The sequence below is a fragment of the Nycticebus coucang genome, chromosome 9 (genome assembly GCF_027406575.1).
Source record: "Nycticebus coucang isolate mNycCou1 chromosome 9, mNycCou1.pri, whole genome shotgun sequence".
In the NCBI taxonomy this organism is placed as follows: Eukaryota; Metazoa; Chordata; class Mammalia; order Primates; family Lorisidae; genus Nycticebus; species Nycticebus coucang.
Genome location: NC_069788.1, coordinates 25,944,232 through 25,962,851, shown reverse-complemented (window position 1 = coordinate 25,962,851; position 18,620 = coordinate 25,944,232). Strand labels below are relative to the sequence as shown.

General features: G+C 35.5%; 1 protein-coding gene across 19 annotated transcripts in view; it reads left to right on the top strand.

Annotated features, from left to right (window-relative positions):
• Positions 1-18,620, top strand: part of MLIP (muscular LMNA interacting protein) — a 312,602-nt gene that overhangs the window by 226,238 nt on the left and 67,744 nt on the right. For all 19 annotated transcript variants that reach the window (XM_053603333.1, XM_053603332.1, XM_053603343.1 and 16 more), the window contains one exon: positions 8,167-8,295. In XM_053603333.1, coding sequence (XP_053459308.1) covers positions 8,167-8,295 — 129 coding nt within the window. The remainder of the gene's footprint in view (positions 1-8,166; positions 8,296-18,620) is intronic.

Sequence of the window (18,620 nt, the reverse complement as noted above, 5' to 3'; positions counted from 1 at the left end):
TAGTGGGAGATAAGATTGGCTTAGGAGAGGGTGGTTAAGAATAGGAAAAATCAGGTCATGTAGCCTGTAGGTATTACCTGGCAGGCATTGCTAGGGTGTTTAGACTTTGTTCTGAGTGAGAAGGTAGGACATTAGAAAAGCTTTGAGAGTCTAGTTGACAGAATGTGATGTGGAATTGAGTGACATCACTTAGGAAGTGACTTACATGACTTACCTAGTGGCCATCCTGTGGTTTACTCCGTTGGATTGTGAGCCCTCTGAAAACAAGGGGTATGTATTATTCAACTCTGCTGACACTATAGTTCTTGACATAGACTAGGTATTAATTGGCAAAGTGGATCCAGAGAGTATCTGATAGAGGTGTGTTTCAGAGTTCCAAAACAGTTCTTTTGTCTATAAGCCACTTCAAAACTGTCTTACACCCAGTGTAAGTCAGTTACCAGTAATTTAATTATAATGAATCGATATTTTCCACCTGGAGAATCTTCTCTTTGTTCTCCCTGTGCCCTTTGTGCTGACTGTGAGTCATTATCCTGTTTTCTTTTTTTTTTTGACTTAGATTAGAAGGAAAATTATGGAATCGCTATCTCTGGCATCAATATGGTGACATTTGTGTCTATTAGTTATGAATCTAGTTTATCTATGAAACATATAGCAGATAAAAGTAAGAAAGGGCCTCTTCATGCTAGTTTAGTTGTGATATTACTAGACAATGACAATCTTATAGTAGTTCACTTTTAGAGACTCCTATAATTTGATTAATCTTCATTAAATATAAAATGTCTCATTTTGAGTCAAAAGTTTAGTTTATTATATCTCAAGGAAGAGGAAGCAGAATTAAGTAAAATATGTACCTAAATTGTCAACATGGTTTTGCTATCTTCATGGTGGTTTATGTATGCCAGCAGTGAAAAAGCCCAGAGAGGGAGTGGTGATGAAATTATAAAAGACCTTTTCTACAACTTATTGAGAAATAAATATTTTTCTTACAAGAAATGGTCCAAAGCCTAGAATAAGTGGTAGTCAGTTGGTGCAAGGTCTGGTGAATTCTTGTGGATGACAGAGGGTTTCTAAGTCCAGCTTTTGTGTAACAAGTGTTTGAGCATTGTCTTGTAAGAGGTCTCTGTTGGCCAATTTCAGCTTAATCACAAGTATCCTCATTATGTCAGAAACAACCTCATTATGTCCTCCATTTGGTTGCAGTAGACATCCACTGTAACCAGTTGACCAGGTTTCATGAAGCTGTAGTGGATTATATCAACACTGGACCACCAAAAAGACAAGACATCATTAGCTTTTTTAGATAAATATTCAGTTTTGGACTGTGTTTTGGCACTTCTTTTTTATCCAGCCATTGTGCTGAATGCTTGCAATTTTCAAAAAGAACCTATTTTTCAAGATACATAACAGTATGTATAGAAATGGCTCACCTTTACATCATAGCAACAAAGAAAGGCAACTTTGAGACAATTTTTCTTCTGATGCTCATTCAATTAATGTGTAACCCATCTATTTACTAAATTTACTGACCCAATATTTAATAAAATGTTCCAATGTTGTTGGACTAGTAATGCCAAACCCTGCTGCTAACTCACACATAGATTGAGATGGATTGCATGTAATACAGGTTTTAGCTCATCATTATCCACGTTTGTCTCAGGTTGACCACATGGCTCATTGTCAAGATTAAAATCACCAGAACAGAATTTTCCAAACCATTGACATCTGTAGATTGATTAGCCATATCCTTCTCAAATGCTTCATTGCTATTTTGAGTTGTCTATGCTGTATTGGTTCCACAATGAAACTCATATTCAAAAATAGCATGAATTTTTGACTTATCCAGGGTTTTGAAAAAATTACTCCAAAAATTTTGAAATATAAACACAAGCCAAAACATGTGTTTGAAACAATGAGAATGTACCTTCACAATAAAAAAGAAAATAAGATGTGTCAAAGTGAAACATCAGAGCTATCAACTGCCAGACTTGGACATTTCATACTTAATAACCTGAATTCTTTTGTATTTGTTTGGACATAGACTTAGCAAGTAAGATTTGCCAGAATTAGAGAAGTTCTTTAAGAAAGCTTCTACTTGAAATACAAAGACATCAGGTGACTGCAAGGAAAGAGACAATGGAGATTAGAAATTAATAAAGTTCAGTCTGTTCTAAAGCCTCCCCTTCAGTCTGGAGATAAATGACCAAGGCTTAGTAAATACCTCTGGGATTGTAGACCAATAAAGTTCTATCTCTACATCAATAGCACATTTTAATGGGATAAATTGTAGTCTAATATCTTTTATTTTTTGATGTATACATGAGTCAGCTAGGGATTTGTTAAAATGTAGATTTTGATTCAACCTGAGATTTGGCACTCCTAACAGGTTATCACATGATGCCGATACTACTGGTCTGCAGACATTATTCTGAGTCTGAAAGTTACCGGAAGGCAATTTTTTATTGGATAGAACCATTGGTTTACTTTGTATTGAAATTTTGTCTTTAGCACATGTAAATTACATGACCTTTTGAAGAGCAAGATATTAGAAAAAACTGAAAGGTAGTTAACTAATATTCTAAAAAAAAAAAAAAAGGCTTATGTGTACTAACAACACTGCCATTGCTTCACATATGCTATTGTACAGACTTCCTAAAAGGCAATTTGAGACCCTTATCTGGTGATGGATTTGAATTCACAGAAACAGATCTTTTGCGATAACTCTATGTAGTATAATTCCTGAGTGGGCAGAAAAGTAGGCAATAAAAATTAAAGGACAGAATCATGGATTAGAATTATAACCCTTCAACAAAAGGTCTAGACAGGTTGAATGGCTTTTCCAAGGTCATAAAGTCTATTAAAACAGATATATGTTCCTGATGCTCTCCTCCTACCAATTTTATGCTGTTTTGTGGGAGTGGATTTTATCCAAGTCTAGAAAAAAAAAATCACTATAAAATCTAACTTTTTTTTTTTTTTTTGAGGCAGAGTCTCACTTTGTCACTCCCAGTAGAGTGCTGTGTAGCATCGCAGGTACAGCAACCTCAAACTCTTGGGCTTAAGTGATTCCCGTCCCTCAGCCTCATAAGTATCTGGAACTACAGGTGCCCAGCTATTTTCTAAGAGATGAAGATTTGCTCTGGATGAGGCTTGTCTCAAACTCGTGAGCTCAGGCAAATCCACTTGCCTCAGCCTCCCAGAGTGCTAGGATTACAGGTATGAGCCACCATGCCTGGCCCCAAATCAGACATCTTGACCATAGAAATTATAGAGTCTTTTAGGAGGTAAAATTCTGTGTATGTGTGTGTGTGTAGGAAGAGGGTGGATGTGTAGATGTGTGTGTGTATATATATATATACACATATATACATATATACACACACACACACACACACACACACACACACACACAGACACAACCCCATGAACATCAGGAACTGAAAACTTTGGCCTTTAAGAGTTCTGGGAATATTGACATAGAATGAGATAACAATGGCCAAAGTCCAGGATGTTGCAGTTCAAAGTGCAAATATAAGAGAAGCAATGAATTTAAAAGGAATAAAAATAAATTTAAAAAAACTAGTATTTTGTTTTTGCTTGGACAGGGAAGTTACAGAGAGGTTTAATAATGATGTCAAGTTTCTATCTATTCTCTGTGTGTTCTGTCTCTCTCCCTCTCTCTGGAATAGGCATAGAAGTTATGAAAATCATAAGCTTACTGATCATACCAAACTTAGATTTAAACTTTGACTTCACACATTAACTATATGACTTCTGCATATGACTTGTCATCTTTAAAACACTCATAGAGTTTATAAGAAAATTATGAGGTAATCTATCAAAAATATTGAGTATAGTTCTTAATTTTATGTTGATAGAATGTGGAATCTGGGTCCATTGAATAATAATGGTGTCATTAGCAGCACTGGCTCCTCAAGCATTTGGAGCTGTTTTGGGAGAATGTGAAAAGACATTAGCAATATGCAGAGACTGCCATGTGTATAATTTGCTGGTGTATTGTGATTTTGGAGAATTCATGAGGTTCAGAACTGGGCCACTAGAATTGGAGTTCCAACTGGACCAATACCAAGAGACAGTTGGATTTGGAGGGTATGCTTAGAGGTCATAGGATGTGGTTTACAACGCCAGGTGTGAACAATGTAAAAGGCAAGCTGCGTCTTCTTTTGCTTAGAGTTGGCAAAATAGTGACCACTAGGTCAACAAATTAAGGTGCAAGAGCAAAAATAGGGCTAGGGGAAAAGGTAATTACATAAGGTCTGACAATTAAGTTTGTGAACTTATTCTAGAAAAAGTGCTACAAATTTCAGTACTGAATATTACTATGGGTCACCTTTGAAGTACTTCCCTTGGGAAGCTGTGCACAGATGCCAATGCCCTGTCTACCCTTCAAAGCAACTTTGGGACTCTTTTTCTGGAATGGCCATTAGAGTAGTTGTTATATTACCCTTGATGTCCTGAATGTCATCAAAATGTCTTCCTTACAATATTTCCTTTATCTTGGGTAAAGCAAAAAGTCATTTGGGGCCAGATTAGGTGAGTAGGAAGGTTTTTTCAATGCAATTATTTGTTTACTGGCTAAAAACCTCTTCACAGACAGTGCCATGTGGGCTGGTGCATTGTTGTGAAGCCACTTTTCTCATACCAAGATTTTCAGTTAAGATTTTCCTAACTGCCTCTCTATCAATGTTTACTTGGTTTGCTATGCTTCTCTCAGTCAGCTGATTATGTTGGCACACAATTTAATGAATTTTTACAATGTTTTCATCAGTCCTCTTTGATGCTGGCTGCCCCGATCGCTCTTCTTCAATGATGCTTTCTTTCCTTTCAGAAAAACATTTAATCCATTTGTACAATACCACTTCTTCATGGCATTATTCCCATAAACTTGGACTAACATGTCACTGATTTCATTTCTATTCTTGCCAAGTTTAAAAAGAAATTTAAAGAAGTTTGTTTGAGACAGCACACAAATATACGCCGACAATAATGTACACCACTCAGCAAGACCCTGCCACATATCGACACGAACACAGTTGTGAGACACTGATATACCAAGATTATGAAACCTTAACAAGTTGTTTGTATAGTGTTGCCAATATAAGCACATGGTGGCAAGTTCATGAACTTAATTGTCAGGCATGTATACACATATACAACGTAAGAATCGGGGGCACCATATGAAGGCCAATAAGCAAAGAGAATGAAGAAGACTCAGAGACTTCACATAGACCAAGCCTGGGAAAACAGAGTCCATGAAAAGAAGGTAGAAAATCTGATAGAGTATAAGGAATAGGGCAAAAATCACAGTCTCATTTTCAGACAGTCATCAAATCCAGGACACTTATAGGAACTAAGGAATATAAAAGCTGGTAGAGAGACAAATATGAAGCATCAGTAATTGATCCTAATACTGAGTGAGTTTGATATCTAACCAATCAAAAGGGTCTCCTTTCTGATGTCACCCTGGAGGAGGCTGATTCCAAAATGATCAAGGTAAAAGGCCAAGATTACCCAAATTATCTGCCTTCTAGCAGTAAAGGGAAGGGACCAGGCAGTCATGTTTCTCTGCAGGAGAGTCTCCCACCATTTCAACTGCTCCTGATCAAATTTCTCTCTGCCTTCATCTTTCCACATACTGACACCGAGCTTAGACCCTAAAGTTCCTCATTGGGCTTAGAAACTTATGGGACCTCAGTACTGGAATTATATTGATTTTATGCCTCACAAAGAAATGAAAGAGAAGGAGTAGAAGCAGAACAAAGGAGAACTGAAATAGGAAATCAAATGGAAAAGGGAGAGAGGAGATGGACAACTTAGGACCACAGCTCAGACCACCTCCCTTATTATACCTACTGCAGAAATCAGTACCTGCTTCAGCTTTGTTCCTGTGCTGCACCTGCAGGAGGAATATTGCTCTCATACATATACTCAGCGGCATGATTTCATGCACAATTGGATGTTGCTTGCTCATTTTCTCCCCTTGAGAGATCAAAGTTTCTTAAGTGGGGAATATTTCTTAGCCTGGGGAAAATAGAGACTTTTTTCAATCTGTATTTCCCCAGTTGTCATATAGATGGGAAAAACAACTGGGAAAATATCTACTGAGAAAACTATTGCAGGACAACATTTAGTCAAGACTCAAAATATATCAGATGCTTTATAGAGCAGAGAGATAGATGTAGTCCCTTCAGGCTTAAAATGTGAACATCAACATTGACTGAGGAAAGTTAATTTACTATTTTTTGAAAGGAAAGGGAGTTGAGAAGAAGAATTGCAGCAAAATGCTTAAACAGAAGGAGGGTAACAACTTTTTATTGAATTTTAGTTTGGGATGTTTTTGCAGACTGATCAATCATGTTGTGACATTTTACAGTGTGATGAGATTTTGGTCTTTGTGAAACATCATTTTGAAATTGCCCTGAACTAGAACACATGCGCTCCCTTTTTTTGTCAAGTCGACATTGAGTATTACTTTAAGAATCTTGAATGAGTGATGTATTAGCTGAAACTCTTTTGATTGCAAGTTACAAAAGGAATGTAGTGTAAAAAGAAGGGAAAGTATTAGGGAACTTCAGGATAGGAAATCCAGGAAGACCCCAGGAATGTTTTGGGACCTGTTTCTGGAAAACACTCAAGTATTTCTTCTCTGTGCTGCCTTTCCACACACTTTGCTCTCTTTTTCTTGATCTCAGAAGACATGATTTTTAGGTTAAATTAAGGCTTTCCCCACCTTTTGCACTGACATATAATTTCAGTCTCCCAAAGTAACTGCAAAGCTGTTTAAATTCCTAGTTCACATTCTTGGGAGAGAAAATCTATTTGCTATCTTCTCCTCACCCCTTTAGGTCAGAAAACCATCCTGATCCCATCATACATAGCATGAACATGACTTCTGGGGACCCTGGTCTGTGGATTTTGATGGATAGGGGTTTTCAGAAGAAGGAAGTTGTTATGGGTTTGGTGGATGTGCCTAAGTCATCTATTTTTTCATGCCCAGAATGCCGCTTGGCACAGAGGATATTCTCAATATTTATTTATCAAATGAAACATTTGTTAACTGAATGCGCTGGCAAGGATACAACACATCTGCATAGATAAATAAAGACATTTTTGCATTTTTAAATGTCACAGTATTACTTTGATCAGGTCCCAGTAATGTATTTTTGATGTTGCTTCAATTGCCTTTTGGAAAGAAGTTTGGAGAACACTCAGGGATCTAAATGTAGACCTGCCATCTGATCCTGCAATTCCTCTACTAAGTATATATCTAAAAGACCAAAAATCACTTGGCAAAAAAGATATTTGCACTAGATTGTTCATTGCAGCTCAATTTATAATTGCCAAGTCTTGGAAGAAGCTCAAGTGCCCATCAACCCATGAATGGATTAATAAATTGTGGTATATGTATATCATGGAATACTGTGCAGCATTAAAAAAAGATGGAGATTTTACCCCTTTTATGTTTATATGGATGGAGCTGGAAAATATTCTTCTTAGTAAAGTATCTCAGGAATGGAAAAAAAATTATCCAATGTACTCAGTACTACTATAAAACCAATTTATAATCACTCACACTTTCATATGAGAGATGAATCACAAGTATAGCCCAGGATGAAGTGGGGGAGAGGAAGGGGATGGTAAGGGAGGACAGTGATTCGAAAGAGGGAGGGTTAATGGTGGGACCACACCTATGGAGCATATTGCAAGGGTACAAGTCAAATCTATTAAGTATTGAACACAAATGTCTTAACACTGTGATTAAGTAAATGAGGCGAAAGCTATGTTAATTAGTAGTATGTAAGCACTCCGATTTGTACAAATAATCAACACATTGAATCCCACAAAGGCATAAATGTATTCATGATCTATGTATCTATGACTTAATAAAAAAATAAAAATAAATGTCACAGTATTAGATTTTTGGGAGTTGATTGCTGTAACAGTTAATTCCAAGTTAAAGTAATGTTAGTTAAAATCCCTTGATTTCTGGGACGTTTTTATGCATTTATAAAGTCATTATAAAATCTTTGAAAATTGTAAGTGTTTTGTGGGAACACCATTTGAATAAATCGATAATACACATAGTGTATTCATTTTAATAATATATATTTTCCTTTTTTAAACATTTATTTGATGTTTATGAAGACAAAGCCTGGAGTAATTCGCCCAGTACCTGTAAAATCCAAAATATTCCTGAGAAAGGAGGAGGAAATCTATGAACCCAACCCTTTCAGTAAATACCTGGAAGATAACAGTGACCTCTTTTCTGAACAGGTGAGCATACACATGAGAAAATATTTGACAATGTTATAAATGTGTAAGATGTAGATGCCACTATGAAGATAGTATGTGCAAGAAAATGTTGATATAATTGGGGTATCCTTGGTAATAAAAAAAAAAAGATGTTTTGCATGACCAATTAGAATCCTTTTATAATTCTAGGGCGATATTTTGAAGCAGTTCAATGGACTTTTTTCTAACATGTTTCTGAGATGTTGGTATTGTTTTGGGTACTAAGATTTTCTTGTCTATAAAGACATCATGAATCAGCAACATCATGAAATCACTGATCAGATGGGTCATATGGGTATTGCATTCCTATTTGTACAATCCTGCTTCCCTTTCTTAATATATACTTTGTTAATTTCAAAATATTATGGAGGTACAAATCGTTTGGGTTACATGGATTGCTTTTATAATGTTTGAGTCATGGCCAAGAGAGTGCCTGTCACCCAGATAGTGATCATTGTACATGTTAGGTACTAATCGTCAGGGAACTGCAAATCAAAACCACAATGAGATATCTCGTGCTTCCTTTTGAAGAGATGTGATATTTTAGATTTGGTACTATATATTAGAATCAATAAAAGTCCTAAGGTTTGTATTCATATCAAAATAGAGATGGTGCAGTCTCCTAGATTGAGCAGTACTAATTACAGGATAGGGTCTCAAATTATTTGACAGATTTGTTGTTCATTTTCTTTATGTGTGAAAAATGTATACATATATTCTAAATGTTAAAGGATGTATAATGCAAAGTTGTCAGTGGAACTTTATATTTTAGAAAAATATGAAAATATGCATTATACAATATAAAGCTTCATCTATAATATTGAAGAGAAACTTTACATCTTTGTCTTACTAAAATTCAACAAATAAATGTAGGCTGTATATTTTATATCTTAAATGTTATTAAATGGGTAAGCAATGTAAGATACCCAAAAAACTTTTTGGATACAATCAGGACATGTAAGATCATAACATTTGAAATCTGTAAAAAAAAAAAAAAAGGATTTATAAAAGAATATAAAGGTATTCTAATGTTTTATTAGAAAATGATTATATTCTTGAAATAGAATATCCTATCTGACACATTAGCTGAGTAACCCCAGGCAAGTGTTTTCACCTCTCCAAGTTTCAGTTTTCTTTTTCTTTTTTGATTATCAGTACATTTAGGGGCACAAGCATTTTTTTTTGTTACATGGATGAATTATATAATGCTGACGTCAGGACTTTTAGTGTACCCATCACCAAAATAGTGTATATTGTACCTGATAGGTAGATTTTTATCCATCCCCTCTCCACCTCCCCTTTTAGTTACTGATGTCCGTGACACAACTTCATGATAAATATGCCGCTTGGTTGTCGGCCACATGTAAGTGAGAACAAGTGGTGTTTGCCTTGCCATTCCTGAGATACTTCACTTAGGGTAATGATCTCTAGCTCCATTCAAATTGCTGCAAAAATCATTTTATTCCTTTTTATGGCTGAGTAGTACTCAATTGTATTCAAGTTCTGATAATTTAGTTTGTGAACTCATCCTGGAGAAAATGCTACACACCTCATTGCTGACTATCACTATGGTCACTATGCTACTCCCACTGGGAAGCCATGCTCCAACACCAGCACCTGGTCTACCCTTCAAAGCAAATTTGAAACTCTTTCTGGAATGACCATCAGAACTGTCATTGTTTGAGGTCTGACAATTAAGTTCACAAACTTGGCATTGTGCAGTTACATTGGCAACACTGTACAAACAGCTTGGTAAGATTTCATAACCTTGGTATATCAGTGTCTCACAGCTGTGTTTGTGTTGAGGTGTGGTGGTATCACTTTTGTTGTTGAGTGTTTTTGTGTGTGGTATGATGACAGCTCTGATGGTCATTTTAAAAAGAGAGTTCCAAAATTTCTTTGAAGAGTTGACTAGGCACTGGCATCCGTGCATAGTTTCCTAAGGGGAGTACTTCAAAGGTTACTGTAGTCAAATTCAGTGATGAGTATGTAGTACTTTTTCTAGGATGAGTTGACAAACTTAATTGTCAGACCTCATATCTATACAACACTTTTTTATCCGCTCATCAGTTGATGAATACTTAGGAGGATTCCATATCTTTGCAATTGTGACTTATGCGGTGATAAACATTTAGGTGCAGGAATCTTTTTTTATAAAATGACTACCTTTGGGTAGATACCCAGTCCTGAGTTTGCTGAATCAAATGGTAAGTCTACTTTTGATTCCTTGAGGGATTTCTGTATTGTTTTTCACAGAGGTTGCATTAGTTTACTTTCTCATCAACAGTATATAAGCATTTTCTTCTTACCACATTCATGATAGTAGCTGTTGCTTTTTATTTTTTAATAATTGCCATTTTGACAGGGGCAAGGTGGTATCTCATTTTGGTTTTGATTTGCGTTCCTCTGATGATTACTGATGTTGAGCATCTTTCATACATTTCTTGGCCATTTGTCTATCTTTGGGAAAAATTCTTTTCATGTCTTTCACCTCCTTTTTCTTAATTTTTAATTTTTTATTAAATCATAGCTGTTTACATTAATGTGATCATGGGGCACCATACACTGGTTTTATAGATCGTTTGACACATTTTCATCACACTGGTTAACATAGCCTTCCTGGCATTTTCTTAGTTATTGTGTTAAGACATTTATAGTCTACATTTACTAAGTTTCACATGTACCCTTGTAAGATGCACCACAGGTGTAATTCCACCAATCACCCTCCCTCCACCCATCTTCCACCCTTCCTTCCCTCACCCCCTTCCCCATATTCTTAGGTTATAACTGGGTTATAGCTTTCACATGAAAGCCATAAATTAGTTTCATAGTAGGGCTGAGTACATTGGATACTTTTTCTTCCATTCTTGAGATACTTTCCTAAGAAGAATATGTTCCAACTCCATCCATGTAAACATGAAAGAGGTAAAGTCTCCATATTTCTTTATGGCTGCATAATATTCCATGGTGTACATATACCACAATTTATTAATCCATTCATGGATCAATGGGCACTTGGGCTTTTTCATGACTTAGCAATTATGAATTGGGCTGCAATAAACATTCTGGTACAAATATCTTTGTTATGATGTGATTTTGGGTCTTCTGGGTAGGTATATACCTAGTACAGAAATTATAGGATTGAATGGCAGATCCATTTTTAGATCTCTAAGTGTTCTCCAAACATCTTTCCAATGAAAGGAATGTATTAATTTGCATTCCCACCAGCAGTGTAGAAGTGTTCCCCTTTCTCTACAACCATGACAGCATCTCTGGTCTTGGGATTTTGTGATATGGGCTAATCTTACTGGAGTTAGATGATATCTCAAAGTAGTTTTGATTTGCATTTCTCTGATGATTAAGGATGATGGGCATTTTTTCATATGTCTGTAGGCTGTGCACCTGTCTTCTTCAGAGAAGTTTCTCTTCAAGTCCCTTGCCCAGCCTACGATAGGATCACTTGTTCCTTTCTTGCTTATACGTTTGAGTTCTCTGTGGATTCTGGTTATTAAACCTTTGTCAGAGACATAACCTGCAAATATGTTCTCCCATTCTGAGGGCTGTTAGCTTACTTTACTTACTGTGTTCTTGGCTGTGCAGAAGCTTTTTAGTTTGATCAGGTCCCAGTAGTGTATTTTTGAAGCTGCTTCAAATGCCCTGGGGGTCCTCCTCATAAAATACTCGCCCAGACTGATTTCTTCAAGGGTTTTCCCTGCACTTTCTTCTAGTATTTTTATAGCTTCATGTCTTAAGTTTAAATCTTTAATCCAGTGAGAGTCTATCATAGTTAATCGTGAAAGTTGTGGGTCAAGTTTCAGTCTTCTACAGGTTGCCAGCCAGTTCACCCAGCACCATTTGTTAAATAGGGAATCTTTTCCCCACTGAATGTTTTTAATTGGCTTGTCAAAGATCAAATAATGGTAAGTAGCTCGATTCATATTGTGGTACTCTATTCTGTTCCAGACGTCAACTTCTCTGTTTTTGTGCCAGTACCATGTTGTTTTGATCACTATCAATTTATAGTATAGTCTGAGGTCTGGTAGCATGATTCCTCCTGCTTTGTTTTTATTTCTGAGTAATGTCTTGGCTATTCGAGTTTTTTTTTTTTTCTGATTCCATATAAAATGAAGTATTTTTTCAAGATCTTTAGAGTATGACAGTGGAGCTTTAATGCAATTTTAATTGCATTAAAATTGTATATTGCTTTGGGTAGTATGGACATTTGAACAATGTTGATTCTTCCCAGTCATGAGCATGGTATGTTTTTCCATTTGTTAGCATCTTCAGCTATTTCTTTTCTTAAAGTTTCATAGTTTTCTTTATAGAGATCTTTCATGTCCTTTGTTAGATAACTCCCAAATATTTCATCTTCTTTGGCACTACTGTGAACGGAATAAAGTCCTTAACTGTTTTTTCAGCTTGACTATTGTTGGTATATATAAAGGCTACTGATTTATGAATGTTGATTTTGTAACCTGAGATGCTGCTGTATTCCTTGATTACTTCTAAGAGTTTTGTAGTAGAATCCCGGATGTTTTCCAGATATACAATCATATCATCTGTGCAGAGCGAATGTTTGATCTCTTCTGACCCTATATGGATACCCTTGATCGCCTTTTCTTCCCTAATTGTGGTGGTTAAAACTTCCATTACAATGTTAAAGAGCAATGAAGACAATGGGCAGCCTTGTCTGGTTTTTGATCTGAGTGGAAATGATTCCAGTTTATCTCCATTCAATATGATATTGGCTGTGGGTTTACTGTAGATGGCCTCTATCGGTTTAAGAAATGTCCCTTCTATACCAATTGTCTTAAGTGTTCTGATCATGAAGGGATGCTGGATATTATCAAAAGCTTTTTCTGCATCAATTGGGAGAATCATATGGTCTTTGTTTTTTAATTTGTTTATGTGCTGAATTATACTTATAGATTTACGTATATTGAACCAGCCTTGAGACCCTGGGATGAAACTGACTTGGTCATGATGTATAATTTGTTTGATGTGTTGCTGGATTCTGTTTGTTCGGATCTTGTTGAATATTTTTGCATCTATATTCATTAGTGATATTGGTCTATAATTTTCTTTTCTTGTTGGGTCTTTTCCTGGTTTGGGGATCAGGGTGATGTTTGCTTCATAGAACGTGTTGGGTAGTCTTCCTTCTTTTTCTATATTTTGGAACAGGTTGAGTAATATAGGTATTAGTTCCTCTTTAAAGGTTTGGTAGAATTCTGACGTGAAGCCATCTGGTCCCAGGCTTTTCTTTTTAGGGAGATTTTGTATGGTTGATGCTATTTCAGAACTTGATATTGGCCTGTTCAACATTTCCACTTGATTCTGGATAAGTCTTGGAAAGTGACATGCTTCCAAGTTTGGTCAATTTCCTTCAGATTTTCATATTTCTGAGAATAAATTTTCTTGTAATATTCATTAAGGATTTTTTGAATTTCTGAGTAGTCTGTTGTTATTTCGTCTTTGTCGTTTCTGATTGTTGAAATTAGAGATTTTACTCTTTTTTTCCTGGTTAGGTTAGCCAAAGGTTTATCTATTTTATTGACCTTTTCAAAAAACCAACTTTTTGATTTGTTGATCTATTGTATAATTCTTTTGTTTTCAATTTCATTTAATTCTGCTCTAATTTTGGTTATTTCTTTTCTTCTGCTGGGTTTGGGGTTGGAATGTTCTTCCTTTTCCAGTTGCTTGAGATGTCCCATTAAGTTATTAACTTCCTCTCTTTCCATTCTGTTGAGGAAGGCTTGCAGTGCTATAAATTTTCCTCTTAGGACTGCCTTTGCAGTATCCAAGAGGTTCTAGTAATTTGTGTGTTCATTGTCATTTTGTTCCAAAAACTTGGCAATTTCCTTCTTAGTCTCATCTATGACCCAGGTATCATTCAGCATAAGGTTATTTATCTTCCATGTTTTTGTATGAGTATGCAGATTGCTGTTATTTCTGAGTTCAACTTTTATTCCATGGTGATCAGAGAAGATGCAAGGAATAATTTCTATTCCTTTGAATTTACTGAGGTTAGACTAGTGACCTTATCAATTTTCGAGTATGTTCCATGGGCTGATGTGAAGTATGTGTATTCAGTTTTGTTGGGATGAAATGTTCTGTAGATGTCTGCTAAATCCAAATGTTGGATGGTTAGGTTTAAATGTAAAATTTCTTTGCTCAGCTTCTTATTGGAGGATCTACCCAACACTGCCAAAGGAGTGTTGAAATCTCTGACTCTTATGGAGCTGGAGGAAATCAAGTTGCTCATGTCTGTTAGAGTTTCTCTTATAAATTGAGGCGCATACTGGTTGGGTCCATAAATATTCATAGTTGAAATCTCATCATATTGAGTATTACCCTTAACAAATATGAAGTGACCATTCTTATCCTTCCTTACTTTTGTTGGTTTAAAGCCTATTGTGTTTGCAAATAGAATTGCAACACCTGCTTTTTTCTCATTACCATTTGCCTGAAATATGGACGACTATCCTTTCACCCTGAGTCTATGTTTATCTTTTAAGGTAAGACATGACTCTTGTATGCAGCAAATATCTGGCCTGAGTGTTCGTATACAGTCAGCTAACCTGTGCCTCTTTAGAGGACAGTTTAAGCCGTTCACATTAAGGGAGAATATTGGTAAGTCTGGTAAAATTTGGGGTATTGAGTTTTTTGAAAGTCCTGTGGACATTTTTAATCCTTTTGCCACTGTGGAAGTTGGAGTTTGATCAAAAGTTTCTGAGTGAGTTTACTTTTGTGGTAGAGGACTGGGCTGGTCATTATGGAGGATAGATCTGAGAATATCCTGAAGAGCTGGTTTGGTTATGGCAAATTTCTTCAACATATGAATGTCATTAAAGTATTTAATTTCTCCATCATAAATGAAATTCAGTTTCTATGTATTTTCTCATGGTCAACAAACTGGCTCAAATGATTTATGTTATCCCACCATTTAAAGAGAAAAGTCTCTACAATCATTTTAAACCATGGTGTAATCTTAACTTCCCCACTGGCTGCTTTTTTCAAAAGATCTTTCCGTTCTGCCTTGGACAGGTAGCAGTAGCTTTTAACCTCGTTATGATCTGGATTCAGAGTCATATTCTTCCTCACAAACAGAATGTAGTCAATCTCATGCTCACCCCAGATACCATCAGACTGGGCATTGTAGTGAATTCTTGTCAAATAATTAATTTCTTCTGGAGGCACCTTTTGCAAAGTAATTCCCAATTCCGCATGTAGGTGCCTCTGAGTTCACTGTAGAAGCTGGATGTTAATCCTTCTGGGGATGTATAGTTTGTGAATATTTTCTTCCATTCTGTAGGTTGTCTATCTACTCTGTTGATTCTTTCTTTTGCTGTGCAGAAATTATTTAGTTTAAATAAGTCTAATTTGTTTTTGTTGATGTTGTATTTGATTTGGGGGTTTTAGTCATCAATACTTAGGCTAATGTGCGGAAGAGTTTGTTTCCTATGTTTTATATAGTTTTAGGTCTTACATTTAAGTCTGTAATACATTTTGAGTTATTTTTTGTATATGGTAAGAGATAGGAATCTAATTTTATTTTCCTGTAGGGGGTCAGAGCTATATATTGCACAAGGCATCCTTTTCCCAGTGTAGGTTTTTGTGGTTTGTTGAAAATCAGTTGGTTATAGATATATTTTTATGATATTTTTATTTTGTTCCTTGGGCTATGTGATTATCATTATACCAGTACCATGTGGTTTGATTACTATAGCCCAGTAGTATAATTTGAAATCAGATAATGTGATGCCTCCAGATTGTCTTTTTTGCTTAAGATTACTTAGGCTGATTTAGACTAATTTTACTTCCATGTGAAATTTATTTTTTCAAGATAAGTTAAACATGACATTGTTCTTTTGATGGGAATTGCATAGAATCTGTAAATCACTTTGGGTGATATGGACATTTTCACAATGTTGATTTTTCCTATCCACATGCATGGGACGTTCCTGTTTGTTTGTGCCTTGTCTGATTTCTCTCTTCACTGTTTTGTACCTCTCTTTGTGGAAATCTTTCACCTCCTTAGATAAGTATATTTCTCAGTATTTTATTGTATTTATAGCTATTGTATATGGTATCGGATTCTTGATTTTATTCTTAGCTTGACTTTTCCTAATGTGTAGAAATGCCACTAATTTGTGTACACTGATTTTGTAACCTAAGACTTTTATGAATTTATTCTTCAATTCTAGGGGTTCTTTGGTGGAGTCTTCAGGGTTTTCTAGATATAAAATTGTCTATAAACAGGGATAGCTTGGCCTTCTCTTTCTTGATTTGTATATCCTTTATTATTATTTTTTTCTTTCCTGATTGCTTTGGCTAGGACTTCCAATATTATGTTGAACTGGAGTTGTGACAGTGGCCATCTTTGTGTTATTCAAGTTCTTAGGGAAAATGTTTTCAACTTTCCCTCATTCAATATGGTGTTTATCATGGATTTGTCATACGTGGTGTTTAAAAATTTCTTTTTTGTTATGTTTCTTCTATGTCTAGTTTGTTGAGGGATTTTATCATGAAGGGATGTTGGATTTTATCAGATGCTTTTTGTCTTCTATTGAGATGATCATATGGTGTTTTTGTTTTTAATTCTGTTTATGTGGTGAATCCTATTTATTGACTTCTGAGTGTTGAACTATCTTTGCATGCCTGGGATGAAACCCACTTGATCATAGTGTATTATCTTTTTGATGTACCGTGGGATTCAATTTGCTAGTATTATTTTCTTAAGATTTTTTCATTTATGTTCATGACAGATATTAGTCTATAGTTTTCTTTTTTTCTTGTGTCCTCTACTGGTTTCGGTATCAGAGTGATATAGGCTTTGTAGAGTGAGAGAATTCCCTTTTTATCATGCCAAGGAATAGTTTCAGTAAGATATGTGACAGTTCTTTGTATGTGGGGTTAGCTGTGAATCTATGTATACTGGCATTTGTTTGGGAGATTTTTTTATTAGTATTTCCATTTTGCTAGTCACTATTGTCTGTTCTGGAATTTCTATTTCATCCTGATACAAGGTTGGAAGAGTGTTGACTTTCCAAAAGTTTTTCCATTTCTTCTTGCTATTTTAGTTTGTGCAGAGAGTTTTCATAGCAGTCTTGGAATATATTTTGTATTTCTCTTTCATTTCTGATTGAGCTCATTTGAATCCTTTCTCTTCTATTCCTTGTTAATCTAGCTAGTGGTCTATCAGTCTGTTAATCTTTTCAGAGAGCAAACTTCTTTTTTGTTGATCATTTGTGTTTCTTTTTTGGTTTCCATTTAATTCAGTTCTGCTCTGATCACTGTTATTTCCTTTCTTCTGCAAGCTTTAGGTTTGTTTTGTTCTTCTTTTTCTGTTTTCTTGAGGCATAATGTTGGATTGTAAATTTGTGATCTTTCTGTTTGTTTTTTTTTTGTTTGTTTTTTTGATGGAGGGATTTAAAGCTATGAACTCCCCTTATAATACTCCTTTTCTGTATCTCAGAGATTTTTGAAGATTGTGTTGCTTTTGTTCAATGTGAAAAATTTTTTATTTTAATCTTGATTTCATCATTGACCCAAAGACTTCTCAGCAGGAGATTGTTACATTTCCATGTGTTTGTGTAGATTTGAGAGTTCCTCTTGGAATTGTTTTCTGGTTTTATATCTCTGTGATCTGAGAAGAAACATGGTATGATTTCATGCTATGAAACATGGTATGATTTTAAAAATTTTCTGAGACTTGTTTGATGGCTTAACATATGATCTATGAGATCTGATAATTAAGTTTGAAAAAAATGCTACATACTTAATTGCTGAATATCACTATGGTCACCTTCAAAGTACTTTACTTGGGAAGCTATGCACTGATACCAGTGTCCAGTCTACCCTTCAAAGCAATTTTGGAAGTTTTTTTCTGGAATTGCCATCAGAGGTGTCCTTGTATTATTCATGATGTCCTGAATGTCGTCAGGACAAATTCCCTTAGTGTTTCATTTCTGGGAAAGACTTTATTTCTTCTTCATTTTTGAAACTTTGTTTTGCAAGATTTGAAATTCATGGCTGATAGTTATTTTTGTTTAAGAACACTGAAAATGGGACTTCAATTCCTTCTGTATTACAAAGTTTCTGCTAAGAAGTCTGCCATTAGTCTGACGTGTTTTGCTTTGTAATTTACCTGGTGCTTTTATCTCAAAGCTTGTAGAATTTTCTCCTTCACATTGACTTTGGCCAGACTGATAAGTATGTGCCTTCATGATTTCCCATTTGTCATGACTCTTCTAGGTGTTTGATGACCTTGTTGTATCCAGATGTTCTTAGGGATACCAGGGAAGTTT